Source organism: Eumetopias jubatus, unplaced genomic scaffold (assembly GCF_037043125.1).
Source record: "Eumetopias jubatus isolate StellerSeaLion01/CBP00866 unplaced genomic scaffold, mEumJub1_p1.0 scaffold_8, whole genome shotgun sequence".
NCBI classification, from domain to species: Eukaryota; Metazoa; Chordata; class Mammalia; order Carnivora; family Otariidae; genus Eumetopias; species Eumetopias jubatus.
In genome coordinates, this window is record NW_028274814.1 from 22,413,900 (window position 1) to 22,434,057 (window position 20,158).

Consider the following 20,158-nt stretch of genomic DNA (forward strand, 5'->3'; position numbering starts at 1 on the left):
ATGCGCTTCAGGAGAAGTGACTTGTCCAAAATGGCCTTGGGGAGGAGGGAGAGAAGGGGAGGGGAGCGGAGGGACCAGTCTTTGGGCCCTGGGACCTTGGTTCCTCCAGAAGCACAGATGGGAGCCATTTGATGTTTTAATTCTTTTTAATGCAGTTAATTCAGAGGTGGCAATTCCCTTGATTTAGAATCTGTGAGATGCCCCAAGGGGACAGTGGATGACCGGAAAGGGTTTGAGGAGAGAGTCCTCCCCCCACCCCCGCATTGAAACCCACTGTGCCATTGACTGACCCAGGGTCAGCTCTGAGACAGAGGCTTCTCCACCTGGACGTTCCTGTATGGCTTCCTTGCCCCGAAAGTTCCCAGGTACTGTAAAGAGAGAATTCAAATACTAATGCAAGGCTTTGACCTGAGATCCCAGGTTACTCACGCCTCATCCAACCAACCCACCAGTGTGGAGTTGCCTGCTGTTAGGAACTCTATGTCAGGCACTGTGGGGGACTTATAGGAGGTACCTAGAGTAGTCAGACACACAGGGACAGAAAGCAGAATGGTGGTTGCCAGGGGCTAGGAGAGGGAGAAGAGGGAGTTGTTTAATGGGTACAGAGGTTGTTTATTGTAAGAGGAAATGTTCTGGAGATTGGTTGTACAACAATATGAATATACTTAACAATATTGAACCGTATACTTAAAGTTGCTAAGATGGTAGATTTTATGTTATGAGCATTTTACCAGAGTTTACAATTTTTTAAAGATTTATTTATTTGAGGTAGAGTGAGCGGGGGTGGGGGTGCAGAGGGAGAGAATCTTCAAGCAGACTCCTTGCTGAGTGCAGAGCCCAGTGTGGGGCTCAGTGTTACCATCCATGAGATCACGACCTGAGCCAAAACCAAGAGTCTGACACTTAACCAGTGGAGCCACCCAGGTGCCCCTCTATTTAAAATTGTTTCAATTAAAATAAACTTGCCACAACACAAGAGCATGCTAACGGTGACTGGGGTACACGTGGCAAATGTTATAGAGATTCGGAGTTAAAAGAGACCATTTGGAAGTGGCGTGGTCAGGGAGGGCTTCCTCGAAGAAGTGGGCCTTGAACAGGATAAATTTAAATGGGAAAGGGGAGGGGAGAGCATGCTGTGGGCAAAAGTTCGGAAGTAAAAATGAGATTGGTGTTTCCTTTATGCTGGTACAAAAGATTGAACAGGATTGAGTACTTATAGGAACTGGGCGGGGTGAGGTTGCATAGATAAACTGGACCTAGGTTCAAAGAATTATATTCAGATTCAAAGAGCCCGAATTCAAATTCAGGCTGGCATTTATAAACTGCCACCATTTTAGAAGATTCTTATAATTCATAGGTGAGATCACGGGGGTCTGGAAAAATAACAGAAGACACTTGCTTTGTGCCAGTTAACTGTCTAAGCACCTTGTGCAGGTCAATATTAATTCATTTAATCCTCAAAACAGCCCTGGGGTGTGGGTATAGTCATCACCCCCATTTTGCAGCTAAGGAGACTGAGGCCCAGAGAGGTTAGGTAACTTGCCCAAAATTATGTAAGAAACTGACTAGATTTAAGAGATCAAGGGGTGGGGGTGGGGGTGGGGGATACAGAATGCTTGTAAAGCCTTTGAGAATAGGTGGATAGACCTTGAGAAGGTTGGATACTTTCTAGGGAAGGAAGAAACTACATGTAGTGATGCATAAAATAAAGGTGGTTGTTTTAAGGCAGGAATCCAGTTCATGGACCTAGTTAGCCATTTTAGAAATGGGCACTCTGAGGCTCAGAGAGGTGGTACATTTTGTCCAAGAGCATCTGTCTGGGATGTAGCCATGGTAAGTTCATAGTGATGGTAAAATATCGTCTGGGAAACTATAGAGAGGAGCCAGGGTGCCATTGGTCATCCATTTCCTCTCTCTGGGCTCTGCCAAGGCGGCTCACGGGGATCCTCTGGAAGGATCATCACCTGGGGACACACCTAGAACAGTTCATAGCTCCCCCCTCTGTGTGAAGTGTTCTTTTGATCATGTCCCATCTTGGAAGGCAGACCAGGCATGAAACAGGGTCTATTCTGGAAGCCTGTGTGTGCTGGGAATGAGCACATTTCCCCCTGGAATAGTCCAGAGCCCTGGGGAACTCAAATCTGGGTGGTAGGGCCACATTGCAATGCCAAAGAGCTACTCTGCCCTTTTCCCTGAAGAATGTGACCAAAACCCAGGTTTCTAAGTTCTGTTAGCCCCAGAAAGGCCATCCTGCTAGCGTCTTGAGCAGCTCCTATCAGGCAGCACATTTCAAGTGGGACATTTACAAAGAGATTCTATTTGTCAAATATAAAGAGGAATAAAAACTTAGAAGGACAAATGGAAAAAGAATCTGAGAAGAGAAAGGAAAATGAAAAGGGAGAGGCTATTGAGCAAGCGTAGTTAATTACAGGCTGGGAGAAAGTCAGTCTGGAATGTACTGACCTCGTGGGGCGAGGACAGCACCCGTGACCCAGAACAGGCTGCTTCTAACCTGAGACACACTTAGCCTGCCCAGTGTGTCCAGTAGAACTTGATTGGGCCACCGGCTGCCTTTCTGGTCTCGCTCCCAGCCTGGTCCCTGCAAAGCCCCACAAATGTTTATAGCACAAGTAACCAGCAAACTGTAATCAGCAGGGTTCTGTAAACATGCCTTGGAAGTACATAATGGCATAAAGCTTTCTGCTTACCCAGCAACTTTCTCTAAATGAGTTGAAGAAATGTTCAGAACAATGTTGTTCATTAATCACTAGCATGTCAAGGTGGGATATTGTCTCCGTTTGCAAGATCGGGAAATCACAGAGCTGATGCCTTAAGTGGTTTTTAAACCAACCATACAGAGAATTAAAGAATCATTGATATGGTGCCTGAATCAATCAGGATAGGCGAGGTTGTGCTGTGAGGACAAACCACCCCAAACATCACAGTGGCTTAACTGCTCACACTACACACCCGTCAGGCTTGTGGGAGCGGAGCCCTCCCTGCCAGCGATCAGCGGCCGCCCGCCGGGCTATCACCACTCACCGTGACAGTAGAAGGAAGAGTGTGGCTTTTCAAAGGGCATGAGATTCAGGAGTTGTAACCTCAGCATCTTCTGTATCCGCTCTCTTTCCCTTCAGTGCCTTTATTTGCCTCTTTGTAAATTGTGCGTAATAAATTTAGGCTTTTCTTCACTGAGAGTGGTGCATGTGATCCATCATAACTGTCATGTAAAGCAATAGGACTGACCTTTTTCATTTTTTAACTGAAGATGAGCATTCAGATAGGTACAGTCCTTTAAAAGGGTTAGTTTGAGATGATAATTTATCCAGTGGCGGTGCTGTTGCTCAGTTGAGGAGTCACCAAGAAATTTCGTTTTCCCACTGTAGACAAGGTTGTGGTTCAGGCTAAATCATAGGGCTCTGTCACCACAGAGAAGCCAGAAGTCTGTCTCCACGAGGCTCCTGGAGTGGCATCCATTATTCTGGTGATTTCTTCAGCATGTCGAGTCAGTTCTTAAGCTCTGCAGACTCAGAAACATGACTTTTCATCCTCGGGGGAAGACCCACATCCCCCAGGTTCAAAGTACCGACGTGTAAATCCATACTGAGTGTACTGGCTTCTGGTGAGCGGCACAGCCCCCACCCAGATGGGACCCTCGGGGCACATGCTCCTTGCCCTCCCCCCCAGGAAGGAGAGTCAGCAGGGGCAGGATGGCAGGGGGTGATGTGTGTGGCCCTTGAGTCTGGCCTGACTTTGTCTGGAATCCTGGCTTTGCTGTGAGAGCGAGGACTGCCTGCCTGCCTGCCATCTCCAAGTCTCAAAATCTCCACTGGCAAAGGAACGGCAGGATCTTATTCTAGATGGTAAGTTGATCGTATGGGATAGTGCTCAGCACCATGTCTAAGACATAGGGAGGCCTCGGTGAGTTCTTTAGAAGACACGACGTTAGAAGGAGAGTTACATGGATGAGCATTTCCTATGATCAGCTAAAGTAGCCCCCTGCCTCCATGTCTGGCCTGTAAGAGGCCTTACCACTGGGGCCCTGGTACCCAAGCCCTCTTGGCTAAGACCCCATTTGCTTCCCCTTCTATCCCTCTCCCCCCACACACCTTCCATTCACCCCCACCCCTTCCACAGAGTGATTACTATACTGAATCACATTACAGAAAAACTGTACTAACCCTGAGAGTGAGTTCTGTACTTGCCCTTCCTGGGTGAGTTTAATGTGTCTCTGATCAATTCCGTTGAGATGTTGGCTTTAACATTTAATCTTAAAGGGAAGGAAATCTGGTTTCTGTCATTTTCAGTTTGGGGCCAGAAACCTCACCATAAACCCCAAGAACCCACAATTACCTAATAGTCACACCTCATTTTATAAAACCAGTTGGACCACCTCCTCCCCGCCCCGTCCCACTCACTACACTCGACTTTTAAGTGGCTTTTGCCACTTAGAAAAAAAAAATCAAATCCATTCTGAGTGCAAAAAGTTTATCACCAGTGAGGATGCTTTTACAAATATGACATGAGCTTCAAAGGCAACCCAAAAGATTATCAAAAATATTTTCAGAATTAGCAGGCATCATAGGAATACTGTGACTGCTTTGAAAGGAATAGCAGTCATTTGGATAGATAAAGTATGGTGCATTGCGATTTAAAAGTCAACCATACCTACCTTACATTCAGTCATGACCTCTGCATTAAATGCTCTGTACCTCGGCAGCCAGGGACCTTCCGGGGCTGGGGGGGTGGGGGTGCGGGGGCTGGAGGTAGTGCTGAGCCTGCAGCAAACACAGCCTGCACCCCACCCCCCCCTTTGATCTACTTTGTAATTGATTGGTGACATCCTGAGCTGAGCCACGTTTACCCCACTGCATCCGGATCCCCATGGTAGGCTGTCTACCGTTTATGAAGGAGGATCTTACAGAAAATCTTGAATTCCCTGTTGCTTACAGGGACTACTTATTCACTTGTTCACATTTTAGGATGAGCAGAAGTATAATATATTAGATAGTGTTCGTTTATCATAACAGATTCTCCCGTTCATTTCCGGCTTCCGGGGAGAGGATGCTCTGCCCTAGCTTCAAGCCCATTCCTGTCATTTCCAGTTGCTTTTATTGGTAAACTGATGGTCATGGGGGCCCAGACGCTGCTACCCTGTGAGCCCAGGAGTGAGACAGCAAAGGAACCTGCCTGCTTTGGCATTTTAAAATGAACATGAGCTTGCAGGCTGTGCCCCTGATAAGCACTCTTTATCGGCAGGTGCTGTGTGCCACGTATTTCTCTGTGTCCTGCGGTATTGGCTAGTTGCCCTGCACACATTAGACAGTTGGTAAATATTTGTTGAATTAGAGGGAAGTATACCTGTATTAGTCATGTTGGGCTGCCATTACAAAATATCACAGCCTGGGGGGCTTGAGCAACAGAAATTTATTTTCTCACAGTTCTGGAGGCTGGCAGTTCGAGACCAGGGTGCCCAACCTGGGTGGGTTCTCATGAGGGCCCTCTTCCTGGCTTGCAGATGGCTGACTTGGCCCTGTGTCCTCACATGGTGGAGAGGGGGAATGTGAGCAATCTCTCTGGTGTCTCTTCTCATAAGGTCACTGATCCCATTCATGACAGCACCACCCTTATAACTTCATCTAACCCCAGTTCCCCTCCCAAAGGTCCCATCTCCAAATGCCACCACAGAGGGGATTAGGGCCTCAACCTACAGATTTGGAGAGGGACTCAGAGTGGTTCATAGCAACACTCAGAAAGTGAAATAAGACATTAAACTGTCGTGGCGCCTGGGTGGCTCTGTCAGCTAAGTGGCTGCCTTCGGCTCGGGTCATGTTCCCAGGGTCCTGGGATCGAGCCCCACATCGGGCTCCCTGCTCCGCGGGGAGCCTGCCTCTCCCTCGCCCACTCCCCCTGCTTGTGTTCCCTCTCGCGCTGTGTCTCTCTCTGTCAAATAAATAAATAAAATCTTAAAAAAATAATATGGACCTCGACAGTGATTTCATTCCTAAATCTCTGGCACAATCCTTTAGATTGACAGAGGTGTTTAAAAAAGAGTTTATGATAAAAACACTCTCACATAAAGACTGTTCTTCTCCTTTGGAAAGGTAACTGGAGGGTGAATTTGTCATTTATGCTTAAATTCCAATCCCAAGGTTCTTTGGCCTTAATTTTAACATTCCTGGAGGGGAGGGTATTTTAATGTTTGTATTCAGAATTAGGGAGTGGATAGAGTGGTCAAGGGCAGAGTCTCTGGAGCGAGGATTCAAATCCCAGTCCCAACACTTGCTTGATCTCTGGTGCCTGGTTCCACCTCATATGACAGAGTTAATAGCAGGAGCACCTCCTGGGGTGGTGATGAGGAGCAGAGATTCTGGTATTTGTATAGTGCTTAGAACAGGGTGTGACATGTAGCACATACTATGTGACTATATATTACATGTATATACATAAAAATATATCCATACAAGGCATCTTCCTCTTGGTGCAGTATAAAATGTTCTCCTGTGTGGGGAAGAAGAGCCAGAGGGCTTGACAGCCCTGCCAAAGAGCAGGTACCATTTGTTCTAGAACAAACTACCAGGGAAACAAGGCGGAAGGTCTCCACCCGTTCGTGGCCCCGTGCTTGGCTTTTTGCTTGGTGGCATCCTCGTTGCCTACTCCTGTGGGTTTTCCAAAAATCATTTGTGTTGATGTACTTGAGCTTTGAGACATCCCATTTAAAATATTCTGTCAACCTGAGATTGCGTGTCTTGGGAAAAGTCACCTCTACTCACTTGTCCTTTTTTCCCCTTTATTTTGCCTCCAGCCCAAGCTTTTGGCCAAGGAGCTGCTGGACCTCGTGGCCTCTCACTTCAATCTGAAGGAAAAGGAATACTTTGGAATAGCCTTCACAGATGAGACGTAAGTGCCGCCATGGGCCCTCCAGACCTGCAGGGAGAGTGAGACCCTGACATTGCGCTGTCCCATCTGTCAACAGTGCAGCCCGCGGGCCGCTTGGGTCCTGTGCTACGGGGTCAGTCCAAGCTCATCGTCCGAATTTCAAAGACCTTGTGATCATGCCCGGAACAGCCAAAGGATATCATTAGGGCAATGCTCATATAAAATTATTAGGTAAACTGGTTCTTATAATCAAGCAGGTCCATGTTCAGAACTGAAATGTTTTTGTTTTTTTCTTTAAAGTCGATTTTGTATGGGTTTGTTTCCTATTAGAGTTAAATGAAAACTCCTGGAAATTAAATACTTCTCTCCAATGTTAGAGTAACAATAACAGGAAATGAATTTGATGATAAACTCAAAATGAAAAGTATCTGTGCAGCGTCACTGTCTCGGCTGAAATCGAATATAGCAATCGAAAATTCGTATCATTCCTCTGACGAAAAGTACATTTGTTTTCCATGGTTTTCAATCTGCCTCTATAAAGTGGCATTTTGCGACCCAGGCAAGGAATATCTTTGCTAAAATTTCAATTTCCTTCTTAATGTACTGTTACCAAAGAGTACATTGAATACCTGCACAGATTCCTAGATAAGATGCAAAAAGGAAATGTTTCACAATTTTTTTCCTTTGTGTACACTCACTCCTCCTCTCTCCCTTTCCAAATGCTTAGAATTACAGAGATGATTTCCTAGAATATTAAAGAGAATGGTAGGTTAGTGGCTGGACAAGACAGTACGGGGGGCGGGGCGCGTGCCTCCTCCATCAAGATGGTGCCATCGAGGCAGGACAGGCTCAGACACAAGGACAGGAGGGGCCCACTTTGGGCAGTTGGAAGGGTCATCAGATGCACCTGCACACGGGTGCACTTAGCCTCAGGAGCTGCAAGTGGGCAGGGTGGCCATCTGATTGATTGTCTGCACTGGGACGGTGTGAGTGAAAGGGCACGTAAATGAGGACTGTCTTGGATGAACTGGAACATTCGCTCTCTTAATTAGCAACGTTTCACATGCTGGTGTGATCGGGTTGCAGGCGTGGGGAGCAGAGCTCTGGCTTCCTCAGGAAAGCCGGGAGGGGCCAGGTCGGCCTCGGGAACTGGGCAGGAAGGGAAGCAGGAGAGTTGCCCTTGTCTAGAACGATCGCTATGCCTACAAGTAGGACCGGTGAGCACGGCTGGGAGCTGGGGGAACCTGGTGGGAAGGAGCCGGCATAGTAAGAAAATAAATGCTTTAAAACAAATATACATCGCAACTACCTTCACAGATGCAGATGTTTTCTACCCCTTTCCCTGAGAATCACGGTTAAACCCCCTAAATTGCTAGTCATACATTTCACTAATTAGAAGGAAACCAGAAGTTTCAATTAATCATATCCCATTGTTCACATTGCCCAAGTATGTTTACTCTTGTAAAAGGTCCGTGCACCCTGCATGAGCCCCAGTTAGACTTCCCTTTTGAATAAACAAGAATCAAAGAATGAGCATGTTGTCCCAGGCCAGCGAAGAAGAAATACGCCTGCTAAATGTTTCACATCTCTGCCTGAACAGCACAGGCCAGAATGAATCGGCTGTAAGGTAGAAAGTCACCCTCCGGGGCACCTGGGTGGCTCAGTCGGTGAGGCGTCCGACTCTTGATCTCAGCTCAGGTCTTGACCTCAGGGTTGTGAGTTCAAGCCCCATGTTGGGCTCCATGCTGGCGTGGATCCTACTTAAAAACAACAACAACAACAACAACAACAACAAAAAACCCAGCCTGTGTGCCTTCGGTCTTCGTGCTCCCAGTTCTCTGGGCTGGCCAGGAGTGTGAGTGTGCCCCTGAGCACGTGAGTGTGAGGCCAAGCTGCCACTCCCTTGAGTGATGGAACTGGAGGCGTGGAGGGCTCTGGGGGGGAAGTCATGAGGAGGATGGGAGCCATCTTCTGGCAGGGTCCGGGGAGAGTGTGGCCACCCCCGTCCCCTTCACCCCAGGCCGGGCAGGAGGATCCGTCCAGCAAGCGTCAGAGTGGTAGAAGCTGATGGGAGCTCAGTGGGCAAGGGCTGCAGCTGCCCGGTGGGCCCGACTCACGGGGCCCCAGCTAGTGTCAGGGGCACTGCAGAAATCAAGAACCAGGGCCCCCGAGGGACTAGCCAAGGAGACAGAAGCAAAGGGGTGGCCGTGACTCAGGGCCCAGTCAGTTGTGGCCTGACAACCCCTGGGGCCAACAGATGTTGGCTGATGGCCTTGTGGGTCATCTGAACTTTCCTCCTTTTCCTGGTAGGAGGGAGGAGGACAGTTGCCACCATGAAGTTGTGCCTGCGGCTGCCCCTCAGCCTAGGTTGGTAGTCACGGGTCAGTGAGCACTTAGCCTCGCGATAGGCACCTCTGGCCCTCACTCTGGGCGCTGCCAGACTCACATAGAATCTTTTATTTTATTTATTTATTTGAGAGAGAGAAAGCAAGCAGTAGTGGTGGGAGGGGGCGGAGGCAGAGGGAGAAGCAGGCCTCCCGCGGAGCAGGGAGCCCGATGTGGGGACTCGAGCCCAGGACCCCGGGATCACGACCTGAGCCGAAGGCAGACGCTTCACCGACTGAGCCATCCAGGCGCCCCCAACATAGAATCTTTTAATAACCGTGTATCCGAATTGTGCGTGTGTACTCTGATGTGGAGTGTGTGTGGGTGAGGGGTTCATGCAGGTGCGACCCTGTACCTCCTATAACGAAATGAAATCGAAGCTCCATCTTTTATTATAGCCCATGGTGTACCTTGTGGATTTGTCTATTCAAGACTAACATTTGGAAAGGGCTTGTGAGCTGTAGAACACCGAACAAGTGTACGATCCACCAGCAGTATTAGATTCCTTAGAGTAGACTAGATGACTTCAGGGTCCTCGATGGCCAGCAAGGCCTTTCATTCTAACTGCTGTTGATGACATTTTGTAGGATCTGGATGGGCCTGGAGACGAGGTCTATAAAAGCAGAAGGAAGACAGGAAATTGGAAGGTTCTCTAAGCTTCTCTCACACCATCAGGTTATATTCTTTAATAAAGTGCCTAAATCCACCAGGCACGACTTTGGGCCCCAGGATATTTAATATCATTGGCTAATCCGCAGTTTTGCAGCATTAGTACTAGCTTTGCCTGTTTTAGTTTCACTTTTTAACTTTTTATTTTGAAATAATTAAACTCACAAGAGTTGGCAAAAAGAGCAGAGTTCCCCATAGACCCTCCACCCAGCTTCCCCAATTGTTATAGTTTACCAAGTGTATGACATTTTTCCAAAACTGAGAGATTAGCATGGGAACTAGTAAACTCTGATATTATTGGTACTAAACTATAGACTTCATTTGAGCTTTACCGGTTTTTCCACGAATGCCCCCTTTCTTTTTCTGTTCCAAGATCCAATTGCATTTAGCCCCCTCTTATTTTTAATAACTAATACAAAGAGACATCAGTGGTCATCTGTAGATGGTCTGAATGCTGGTGGTCCCTGCAAACAATGACATTTTGGCAGCCTTTAAAACATTCTGAAGCAAAGTAAGAGCCCAGTATAAATTTGATCTTAAAATAATTATGTTTTGCTAGAGTCGCGGTTCTCAGCCTTGACCGCACATTGGCGTCACCAAGACATTTTATAAAATACCAGTGCCTGGGACCTACCCCCCAAATTCTGATTTATTTGGTCTGGCTGTGGCCTGAACATCAAGATCTTTCAAAGCTCCCTGACGGATTGTAATGAGAAGCCAAGTTTGAAAAGCCCTGTTCTAGAGGGACAGGGGAAAGTTGGAGGGAATTTCTTCTGCCTCCTCCCTAAGATCCAAGAAGAGAAGTTGAGTTCACTCAAACTTTGAGTATTTGGGGCCAGACATGACCAATTATGTCATGAGACACGCCGGGGACCTGCGCAGTTGCAAACTCTCTCCATTTCGGGGAGAGTCAGGAAACCTAATGTTTTGAGAACTAGCTCAGATTTAGTGTTTCCATGAGCACATAAGGTATAACTGAAAATTTCATTTATCAATCATTGGCTCCCATCATTGAAGGAAAGTTATTAGTACATTTTATTTTTGAAATATTTCCATGGACTATTTGGTTTTAACACCCAAGTTTTGTTTTGTTTTGTTTTCAGAGCCCGTGGTTCTGGTTGCATAATTTAAATCAGTAGAGCCCTGTTTGTAGTTAATCTGATCTATTCTCCATCATCATTTTGTTTCCTCTGTTTGGGTTTCTTTTTTTTTTTTAAAGATTTTATTTATTTATTTGACAGAGAGAGAGAGAGCGCACATGCACACGTGCACAAGCAGGGGGAACAGCAGAGGGAGAGGGAGAAGCAGGCTCTCCGCCGAGCAGGGAGCCCGATGTGGGGCTCGATCCCAGGACCCCGGGATCATGACCTGAGCCGAAGGCAGACACTTAACGGACTGAGCCACCCAGGCGCCCCTGTTTCGGTTTCTTTTTAAAGGAAAATGCTTTATTGAGGTATAATTGTTGATACACAAAGAACCATGCATATCTCATGTGTGCAATTCTATGAGTTTGGACATATGCAAACACTCTTCATAGCCAGTTGTATAATTTTTTAGTTAAGTTTTTAACTGTCGACAGAGGATCCCATCATCCAAAGCTCTAAATAACTTTTATCCTAGGGGTGCCTGGCTGGCTCAGTAGGTAGAGCCTGTGACTCTTGATCTCAGGTTCGAGAATTCAAACCCCACATTGGGTGTAGAGCCTACTTATAAAAGTAATAATAGGGGTGTCTGGGTGGCACAGTCAGTTAAGCATCCGACTCTTGGTTTTGGCTCAGGTTGTGATCCCAGAGTCCTGAGATCGAGCCCCTTGTCAGGCTCCGCGCTCAGGGTGGAATCTGCTTAAGAGTCTCTCTCCCTTTCCCTCTGCCCCTCCTCCCTGCACGCACGCGTGCGCGCTCTCTCTCAAATAAATAAATCTTTAAAATAATAGTAATAATAAAAATTGGGGCACCTGGGTGGCGCAGTCGGTTGAGCATCTGCCTCTTGGTTTCGGCTCAGGTCATGATCTCATAGTTGCGGGATCGAGCTCCATGTCAGCCGGCGTGGAGCCCACTTGAGATTCTTTCTCCCTCTCCCTCTGCCCCTCCCGCTCATGCTCTCTCTCTATCTCTAAAATAAATCTCTAAAAATAATAATAATTTTTTAAAATAACTTTTAGTCTATTTAACAGAATTAGTCAAACACACCGCCAAGTTGAAGTAATGATTTTCATAGTATATTTAGATTTTAATTTGAATCTCCTATTAAAAATGTGAAGAATTGTGTGTCAGATGCTGTAAATGAGTATTCATGTAATGAAAACCTTGAAGACGTATTCAGAAAGCTGAGGGAGAAAGAAACTTGTTTAGCCATCATTGCATATTTTAAAAGCCAGGTACAATATACCAATTAAGAAAATGACTAGTTCTTAACCACTTATTCAATCATAGAACCCTTTGAAATTTGTTAACAGGTTACGTTCCATCGCCTCCACCAAAATTTTCACACATAATAATTTATGCTCAAATTTTAGAGGGTTCACAGACACTGTGAAGCCAGAATCCTAGCATAAGAACCAATTAAGGATTTTTTTTTTTTTAACAACATGCTGTGTTTCCATTGATCGCATCATTGATTGGTACTATTTGCAGTCTGATTTACCCAAATAACTTAGGTCCTGAACGCCTTGTTGTACTGGAAGTGCATCCGTAGTCCACTGCCGGGACAGGGGGGAGAACCTTCTGAGTCCTTGCTCTCCTCGAGGAGAAGCATGACGAGCAATGGCAGAGGCATCTGAGAAGGGTTTGGGTGGTGAGCATTCCCAGTCTCAAGCTTATCTACAATTTGAAAATAACGTAGAAAAGCAGTTTTCCCCTTGCAGGAGAAACAACAGGAATATACGGCGCTGGGAAAGTAATTTTAGAAATAGGTTTGGGATTTTCATTCATGAAATGCTCTGTACCAGGAGACTGGGCGGGGAAATCGATGCCAAGACCTCCGTGCCTGGGTCATAACTGCTGCTCCTGGGAACATGGCATTCAGAGCTCAGCGCTACCCCGGAGACAGCCCATGTAGACATCCAGATGTCTGGCAAACCACAGTACCTTCTATTTAGTGACCAGAGAAGGGGTCTAGAACTCTTCCTGTGTGCAGCTGAGATAAATAAAGAATGCAGCCATCTGAGGAGGCCGGAGGGATCCATGTCTTCTGACCTTTTCGTTCCCAGTGTGAGCGGGATGGTGGAGCTCAGATCCTGGAGTCAGTGAGCAGTGAATTTTCCCCGAGTATGGAGACCATTTAGGGCAGGAGCCGTGTCTCTACGTGGATGGCTCTCATCACCCCGGCAGCATTGATCGATGGAGCATATTTGAAGCTGATGTATTTGTTCTTTAGCCAAGGTTTACTTAGCATCTGCTGTTAAGCCCTGGAAATAGAGAAATGACTAGCTTTGACCCCCCGTAAGACTTGTATCTTTAGTTCAGGAGGTAAATAATCAGATATAGTGTAGGAGGTGTTACAAAAGAAAATTCAGAACAGCCTTAAGAGAACATAGTGGAGGAAACAGTTCCTCCATAAATAAAAAATTAAAGCCATAAAGTCATTGGGACCAAACAGCCATCTGTTTTCCGCGATACTCATCTCTGTCTGTCTGTCTCCCTGTCTCTCTCTCTCACACACACATGCTCACTCACATAATTGAAGGTCACTATTTGAGAGTTTCTAGCTAAATCACTCTCCCTGAGCTGTTCTCAATGAGCCCATGTATCTCTAAGTAAGGACATGAACTAGCTAAACATTCTTCCCTTTGAAGAGCACTCTGCCCACCCCCCTACCCCCCATCCAGTGACATCCGTAAGAATTTTCACACTCTTGCTTTGGCTTTCTTTGGAAACTCATCCCATAGGAAATAACCTATCTACAATAGAAACCTCTAAAAGGCACGTTTTGTTCCCCCTTGGGGGTCCAAGAGGCGATCAGCTCAGACAGACTTATCACATACCTCCACCCTCCGGTAGCTCCCTATAAACAAAGCTCTCCTTAGGGCCATCTCTATTGAAGGTGCCAACGCTCAAAACAAAAATCTGTTTGTGTTATATGTAGAAGCTAAAAGCAATCTGTTAAATAAATGCATCCAATTTCTGTTGCCCGGAAGCAATTGCATATTTATTACTGGCCCCACAGTTTGACCTATCGCCACCATAAACCAAATGAGTGTTATCTTGCTCAGCTTTAAAGATAGTTATCAGTCAAGCAGTAGCACAAATACTCTGAGTGTCAGCTGGGGCATTTTTTTATTTTTTGCTTTGTTACTGGTAAATGCACCGAGGTGAATTCTCAAATGAAAAATCAATGAGAATAATGAAAACCAAGCTATCAGGCATCTCTTAGTTAAACTGAATAGAGAAGATACTCCTTTGACTTGTTCCTTTCCCATCCCACCTGAACGTAAAAAAAAAAAAAAAAAAAAAAGTATTTGAGGAAAGGACTTGGTGCTGGGACCGTGGGGTGTGACGCAGGGAAGGAAGCGTCCTGTGCGGTGAGGGACCCTTGATACTGTTGGCTGTAGCAGATGTGACTTGGAGCCACATACAAGGAGCAGACAATATTTTAACAATCCCAAAGTACTGGAGCTTCCAGTTGACATTTCAGTCCATCTCTTAGCCTTTGCCCAGATATCAGGCAGTTCTCATAAGAGACCTTGGATGAGTTACTTGTCCCTTTGGTCTTTGCCTTTGTGAGCAGCCTGCGGTGAAGAGATTTTTGCAGGTGTGCAAAACGGAGGGGGCCACTTCCTCCCACCCGAGGGTCTCAGGACTCCGGGTGTGGGGAGTCTCCCTGTCCATGGTTGTCAGAACCCTGCATGCATGTGTGCGTCATGCCGTCCCTCACAGCCCTCAGCTGGGGGTTGAGGAGTTCAAGCAGAGGAAGTGGAGAAAGGAAATTCATTTTTCCTGGGAGGCTAGCTGTTTTGGGGTGATTCTGGCCTCCTGGTTCTCTCTGCTTCCTGATCATGTTCTCACTGTCTAAATATTTCAGTGTTTGGTAAATGCTAAACCAATATATGGCTGCAAACAAAGGAATTTCCAGTTAAATAAATTTATTATGAAACTGTCATTCTTTAAAAATTTTTTTTAATTTTTTAAAGATTTATTTATTGATTTGAGGGGGGGCAGAGGGAGAGGGAGAGAGAGAAACTCAAGCAGACTCCACACTGAGCACAGCCTGACACGGGGCTCAATCTCATGACCCTGAGATCATGACCTGAGCCAAAGCCAAGAGTCAGACACTTAACTGACTGCACCACCCAAGTGCCCATCTTTAAAAAAATTTTAATGTGGGGAATGAAATTCTCTAGAGAGGGAATCTATTCTTGTCTTCTGTTCACGTGGATGAAGAAGAGCAGTGAGCACCCCAAACAGAGTGGCATCCAAGGGACACCTATGTCTGTGTCCCTTCATGCACAGTGTCCCCACCTGGAGGTTCTTCACCAAGTGAATCATGCCCCCCAAGTCCCAGGTCGAATCCCCAGCAGTCCGTGTGGTCAGTAATGTTGGGCCATTGGACTGGGCTGTGGCTTTCTCTTGTGATAATCATAAAAAAGTTCTTCCCGCCAGACCCTTTATCACAAATTATCATCAGGCAAGAGATTAAAATTTAAATCTGCATGGTCATTGGATGGATTGCTGTTCAGAGTTTTCTCAGATTCTCTGCTTACTTGGCATCCATTAATTCCAAAGCCAGACGAACAGCTGAAGCTGTTTGCATCTCCCCTGTGACCCAGAGCCCATCCTCTGAGCCACCTTCTCTATAGGGCTGCCCCGGCCCTTAATCAGTTCAGGGCCAGGTACCGGACAGCTGGGGGCAGCCTACTTATGCCTCAGAGCCTGCCAGAGTCGTTAAAACTAGCCAACCCTATGCTGTTTCCCCTGCCTTGTCTTGTCTTTCCTGTGGAAACCCCAGTAAAGGCTCTGACCTTTGCCTTCTCCTTATTCCTTCTCAGCCTCATAACCAACACTGGTGTTTCCACCATGGCCCTGTGTGGTGTGGTGCACCTCTCATCACCAGGGAAGCTCTGGATAACATTCAACTTTTCTTTCAATAGCATTAACCTCTGTGTTGGCACTCAGTCACTTTCACAAATTGAGATGCAGGCATACACTTATTGCTTTTGGTGGTAGTCATCCAATCAATGAGCAAGTCCTTTTGAGCACCTAACACTCGTCAGGCACTGTGCGAGGTTCAGGGATGACATTTTTTTTTTTAAGTGTTGAAAACGTAACAACTTAGAGAGATGGGTTATATTCTTTAAATAACAAATTGTCCAAAATATGCTAAATGCTCTGTAGATGACACACACAGAAGCCTGGAGAAGTTTGAAAGGAACCCCAGATGGAAACAATGAAGGATGACTTCTCTGAAAGACTGGAACTCAGCCTTGAACAATGGCTAGCGTTCGGATAATGAGGAAGAGAGACTACTCCAATTAGGAGAAACAGCATGATCAGAGGCACAGCATAGAGCATGCATGGGGCATGTGTGCAAGAGGCTGAGCCTAAAGAGAAGGCTCTGGAAGATTTTGGACCTTTTCAGAGGCAGGAAGAGAGTGGCTGTAATTTATTATCCAATAATTAGGGCTAACATTTGTGTTAATACCTTCCATTTGATCAAGCACACACTTTTACCTTATGAAGTAGGTCTCTGTTTTTCAGATGTACAGGGTCTACTGGGGAGACAGAAAGCATACGCAGGGGACATTCCACGGATGGTGGGGAGCGTGGGAGCAGTGTGCCTGGGGTGGGTGCCGTGAGGGTCCAGAGAGGAGCCCAGCCCAGGCTGGTGTGTGGTGTGGGAAGGTGGGTCAAGGAGCGCTTTCTGGAAGAGACACAAGAGAGCCAGGTCTTGAAGGATGGGTCAGGCTTTGCTCGGTGATGAAGGAGGGGAAGGGCATTCTAGGCAGAGACAGCAACATGAGCTCAGGCACAGAGGTCTGAAAAAGTATGACCCTGTGGGGCATTCTCAGCATTTCCAGTACAACCAGAGACCAAGTTGGCACCTTCTGCTTCCAGATCCCGTGTTCTAGTTGGACAGGAATTTATCCCACCTTTCTGGAGGAAAGTGATCCAGTCGTTTATTTAGAAGACCTTTTTTCCCATTATTTTTTATCCTTACTATATTCAGAGAAGAATAACCAAACATGAAAGGTAAAGTTAGTAGAAAAAAAAAATGTTTTTCTAGTTGGAGATTCATAGGAGGAGGAAAAAGAGCCCGAGCTCCTCAGATGGACACTCTCCAGAAGCAGATCCAAATGCCATCTCTAGAGCCACATTGAAAGAGGGATTTTCTGCAAAAGGTGCAGCTTGAATGAGCCTTAAAGTGGAGATGAAAACCTCTAGCATGTTTACTGTCTTGCATTTGTTGGAGGCAAGCATGTGCTTGGAGGAGCAAACATTCTAATGCAGTGAGTCAGACAAGTTTTGTCTCCCATTACCCACAGACCAATGCCAGCATTTCACACGTGCGTATACGTTATGAACGTGTTACACAGCATCAGGCACCCGAGGAGGCTTCGTGTATCAGTTGTGTCTGTTCAACATGAGCTTCCTGAGTAAAGGTGATTATAGGGCTTGGCCCTCCAGGCTGCTGGACTGAGATTGGGTCAGGAGAGGAGAGGAAAAGGCAGACTCCTCTGCTCATACCTGCCCCGTGGCTTTGCCCCACTCGGCAAAGACCATCTCCTCAACGTGGCCTCCCGGACCCTAGCAGCTGGTCCCTGCCCTCTGTAGCCTCATCTCTTTCTACTCACACGACACCAGCATGCCAGACTTCTCCCTGCCTCGGGGCCTTTGCACATGCTGGCCGCACTGCTTAGAACATAGTCCCCCTTCTCTTTGCTAAGTTAACTCTCACTGTTCTTCAAATCTCAGACACCAGGCAGTACTTCTGAACCCCAAACTCAATCAGGTCCTTACATGTTCTCATTACTCATGGTCCTTATACCATAAGTGTTAGGTCCTAATACCATTCTGATTAGTAATTCTTTTTTTTTTTAAAGATTTATTTATTTACTTGCTTGACAGAGAGACACAGGCAAGAGAGGGAACACAAGCAGGGGGAGTGGGAGAGGGAGAAGCAGGCCTACTGCTGAGCGGGGAGCCCGATGCGGGGCTCAATCCCAGGACCCCGGGATCACGACCTGAGCCGAAGGCAGATGATTAACCGACTGAGCCACCCAGGTGCCCCCTGATTAGTAATTCTGCCATTAATTGTGGGAATTGTGGGTTGAGTGTCCTGTCTACCTACAAGACTAGAAGCTCAGGGGAACCGGATCGTGTCTATTTTGTACACTGCTGCATCTCCAGACCCTTTCTCAGAGAAGGCGATTAATTAATATTTACAAAGGGAAAGAAGAGAGGGCAGGAAGAAATGCACAAGCCACTCCATTTGTGTATCATCAAAGGTCTCTGTGGTTCACTGTTTAAAATAGCTTTGACGAGGTAAAATTGACATACTATAAACACTCGGTAAAGAGTACAGTTTGATGCGTTTTGACTTGTGTCTACACCCATGAAACCCATCACTACCATTGAGATAATGAACATATCCATCACTCCCAAAAGTTTCCTCTTGCCCCACTGAAAGCCCTCCCTCGCACCCACCCCCCAGACAACCGCCGATGTGTCCTCTGTCAGGACAGATCAGTTTGCACCTTCTGGAGTTTCATATGGATGAAATCCTATAGTCTGTACTCTTTTGTCTGGCATCTTTTACTCAGCATAATCACTCTGAGATTCATCCATGTTGATGTTATGTATCAATAGCTCAGTGTCTTTATTGGGGCGATAGTATTCCATTCTACAACTATATCATGCTCATTCCCCTACTGATAAACATTTGGGTTGTTCCAAGTTTTGAGCTGTTACAAGTAAAGTGTCTCTGCACATCTGCGTGTAAAAAAGTCTTGGCATGGACAAAGATTTCATTTCTCTCAGGTAAATACCTCGGCGTAGAATGTCTGGGTCATATGGTGGGTGTGAGTTTCATTTTTTAAGAAACTATTTGTGATTCACTTTTCACCCTGTCTGCTTCCAGCAAGGCGTTGTGAAGATTGCTAACATTTCTAAAGTGGGTTTTGAGTCCTTCGGGAAAAAAGGCACTCAGGAGGGTGGTGGTAAGGGAATTCAGGACGAGAGAGAGGGTAGGATTCCATTTTAATTTTAGCACAATCGAGGAAATGGATAGCAGGTCGCGAACCCCAGACTTTCTGATTGTCATTCCTCTCCTTCACGTCACATGGTATCTGCCGCTGATTCAGTATCCCCCCAGATAACTCCTTGAAGTTCTTCAAGTACTGAGAACTTAGGAGTGGGGTAGAGGTCCACATTGATCTGTGATCCAGCATGTTCTGCTGCACACATGCTTTCATCACAGAAGCTTCCACAAACTCCAGAGTCCTAACCCATTTGTCTCTCTTCTCCTCAGGGGACACTTAAACTGGCTTCAACTAGACCGAAGAGTATTGGAACATGAGTTCCCCAAAAAGTCCGGACCGGTTGTTTTATACTTTTGTGTCAGGTACGTACACCTCGTGTCCATCCTTTTGCTTCGTTGTTTTTTCTTTGTCAAGAAGTCTGGGAGGGCAGCATGATTACAGGAAAGGGGAATCAAGTTCGTTGTGGTCCATCTGTCTCAAACTAAACTGAGTCTCTTATAGTAACACAAATCCTGGGGTTATTAGTGTTATTTTTGGTGGCGGTCATTTGGAGCTACATCACAAATGTCTGTGTCTTTTTTCCTTTTTTTTTTTTTTTAAGATTTTATTTATTTATTTGAGAGACAGAGAGAGCACAAGCAGGGGAAGAGGCAGAGGGAGAAGCAGGCTGCCGGCTGAGCAGGGAGCCCGATGCAGGACTCGATCCCAGGACCCTGGGATCATGACCTGAGCCGAAGGCAGATGTTTAACAGACTGAGCCACCCAGGCACCCCTGAGTCTTCTTTCCTTTTCTCACAACTGACACTTGGCCTCTTGAAACTTGCCTATTTTATCTTATCCCAAATAGGAATAGTTGAAATGCAGCAGTAAACCATAGTTCAATGCATTCCCCAGGAAGGGAGGATACAGCTTAATAAAATACCAGAAACGATGGGCATTTTCTGTTCACTAATCTATTATAAGAAGTTTTATTCTGTGACTGCAGAGAATGTAATTTGCTGCTCACGGCTCACATTTGCAAACATGAAGTCA

The 20,158-nt window shown here is 46.3% G+C and overlaps 1 protein-coding gene across 4 annotated transcripts in view; it reads left to right on the forward strand.

Moving 5' to 3' along the window:
• Positions 1 to 20,158, forward strand: part of FRMD4A (FERM domain containing 4A) — a 210,993-nt gene that overhangs the window by 55,603 nt on the left and 135,232 nt on the right. For all 4 annotated transcript variants that reach the window (XM_028114121.2, XM_028114123.2, XM_088025802.1 and 1 more), the window contains exons 3-4: positions 6,806 to 6,900; positions 19,396 to 19,488. In XM_028114121.2, the coding sequence (XP_027969922.2) occupies positions 6,806 to 6,900; positions 19,396 to 19,488 (188 nt within the window). The remainder of the gene's footprint in view (positions 1 to 6,805; positions 6,901 to 19,395; positions 19,489 to 20,158) is intronic.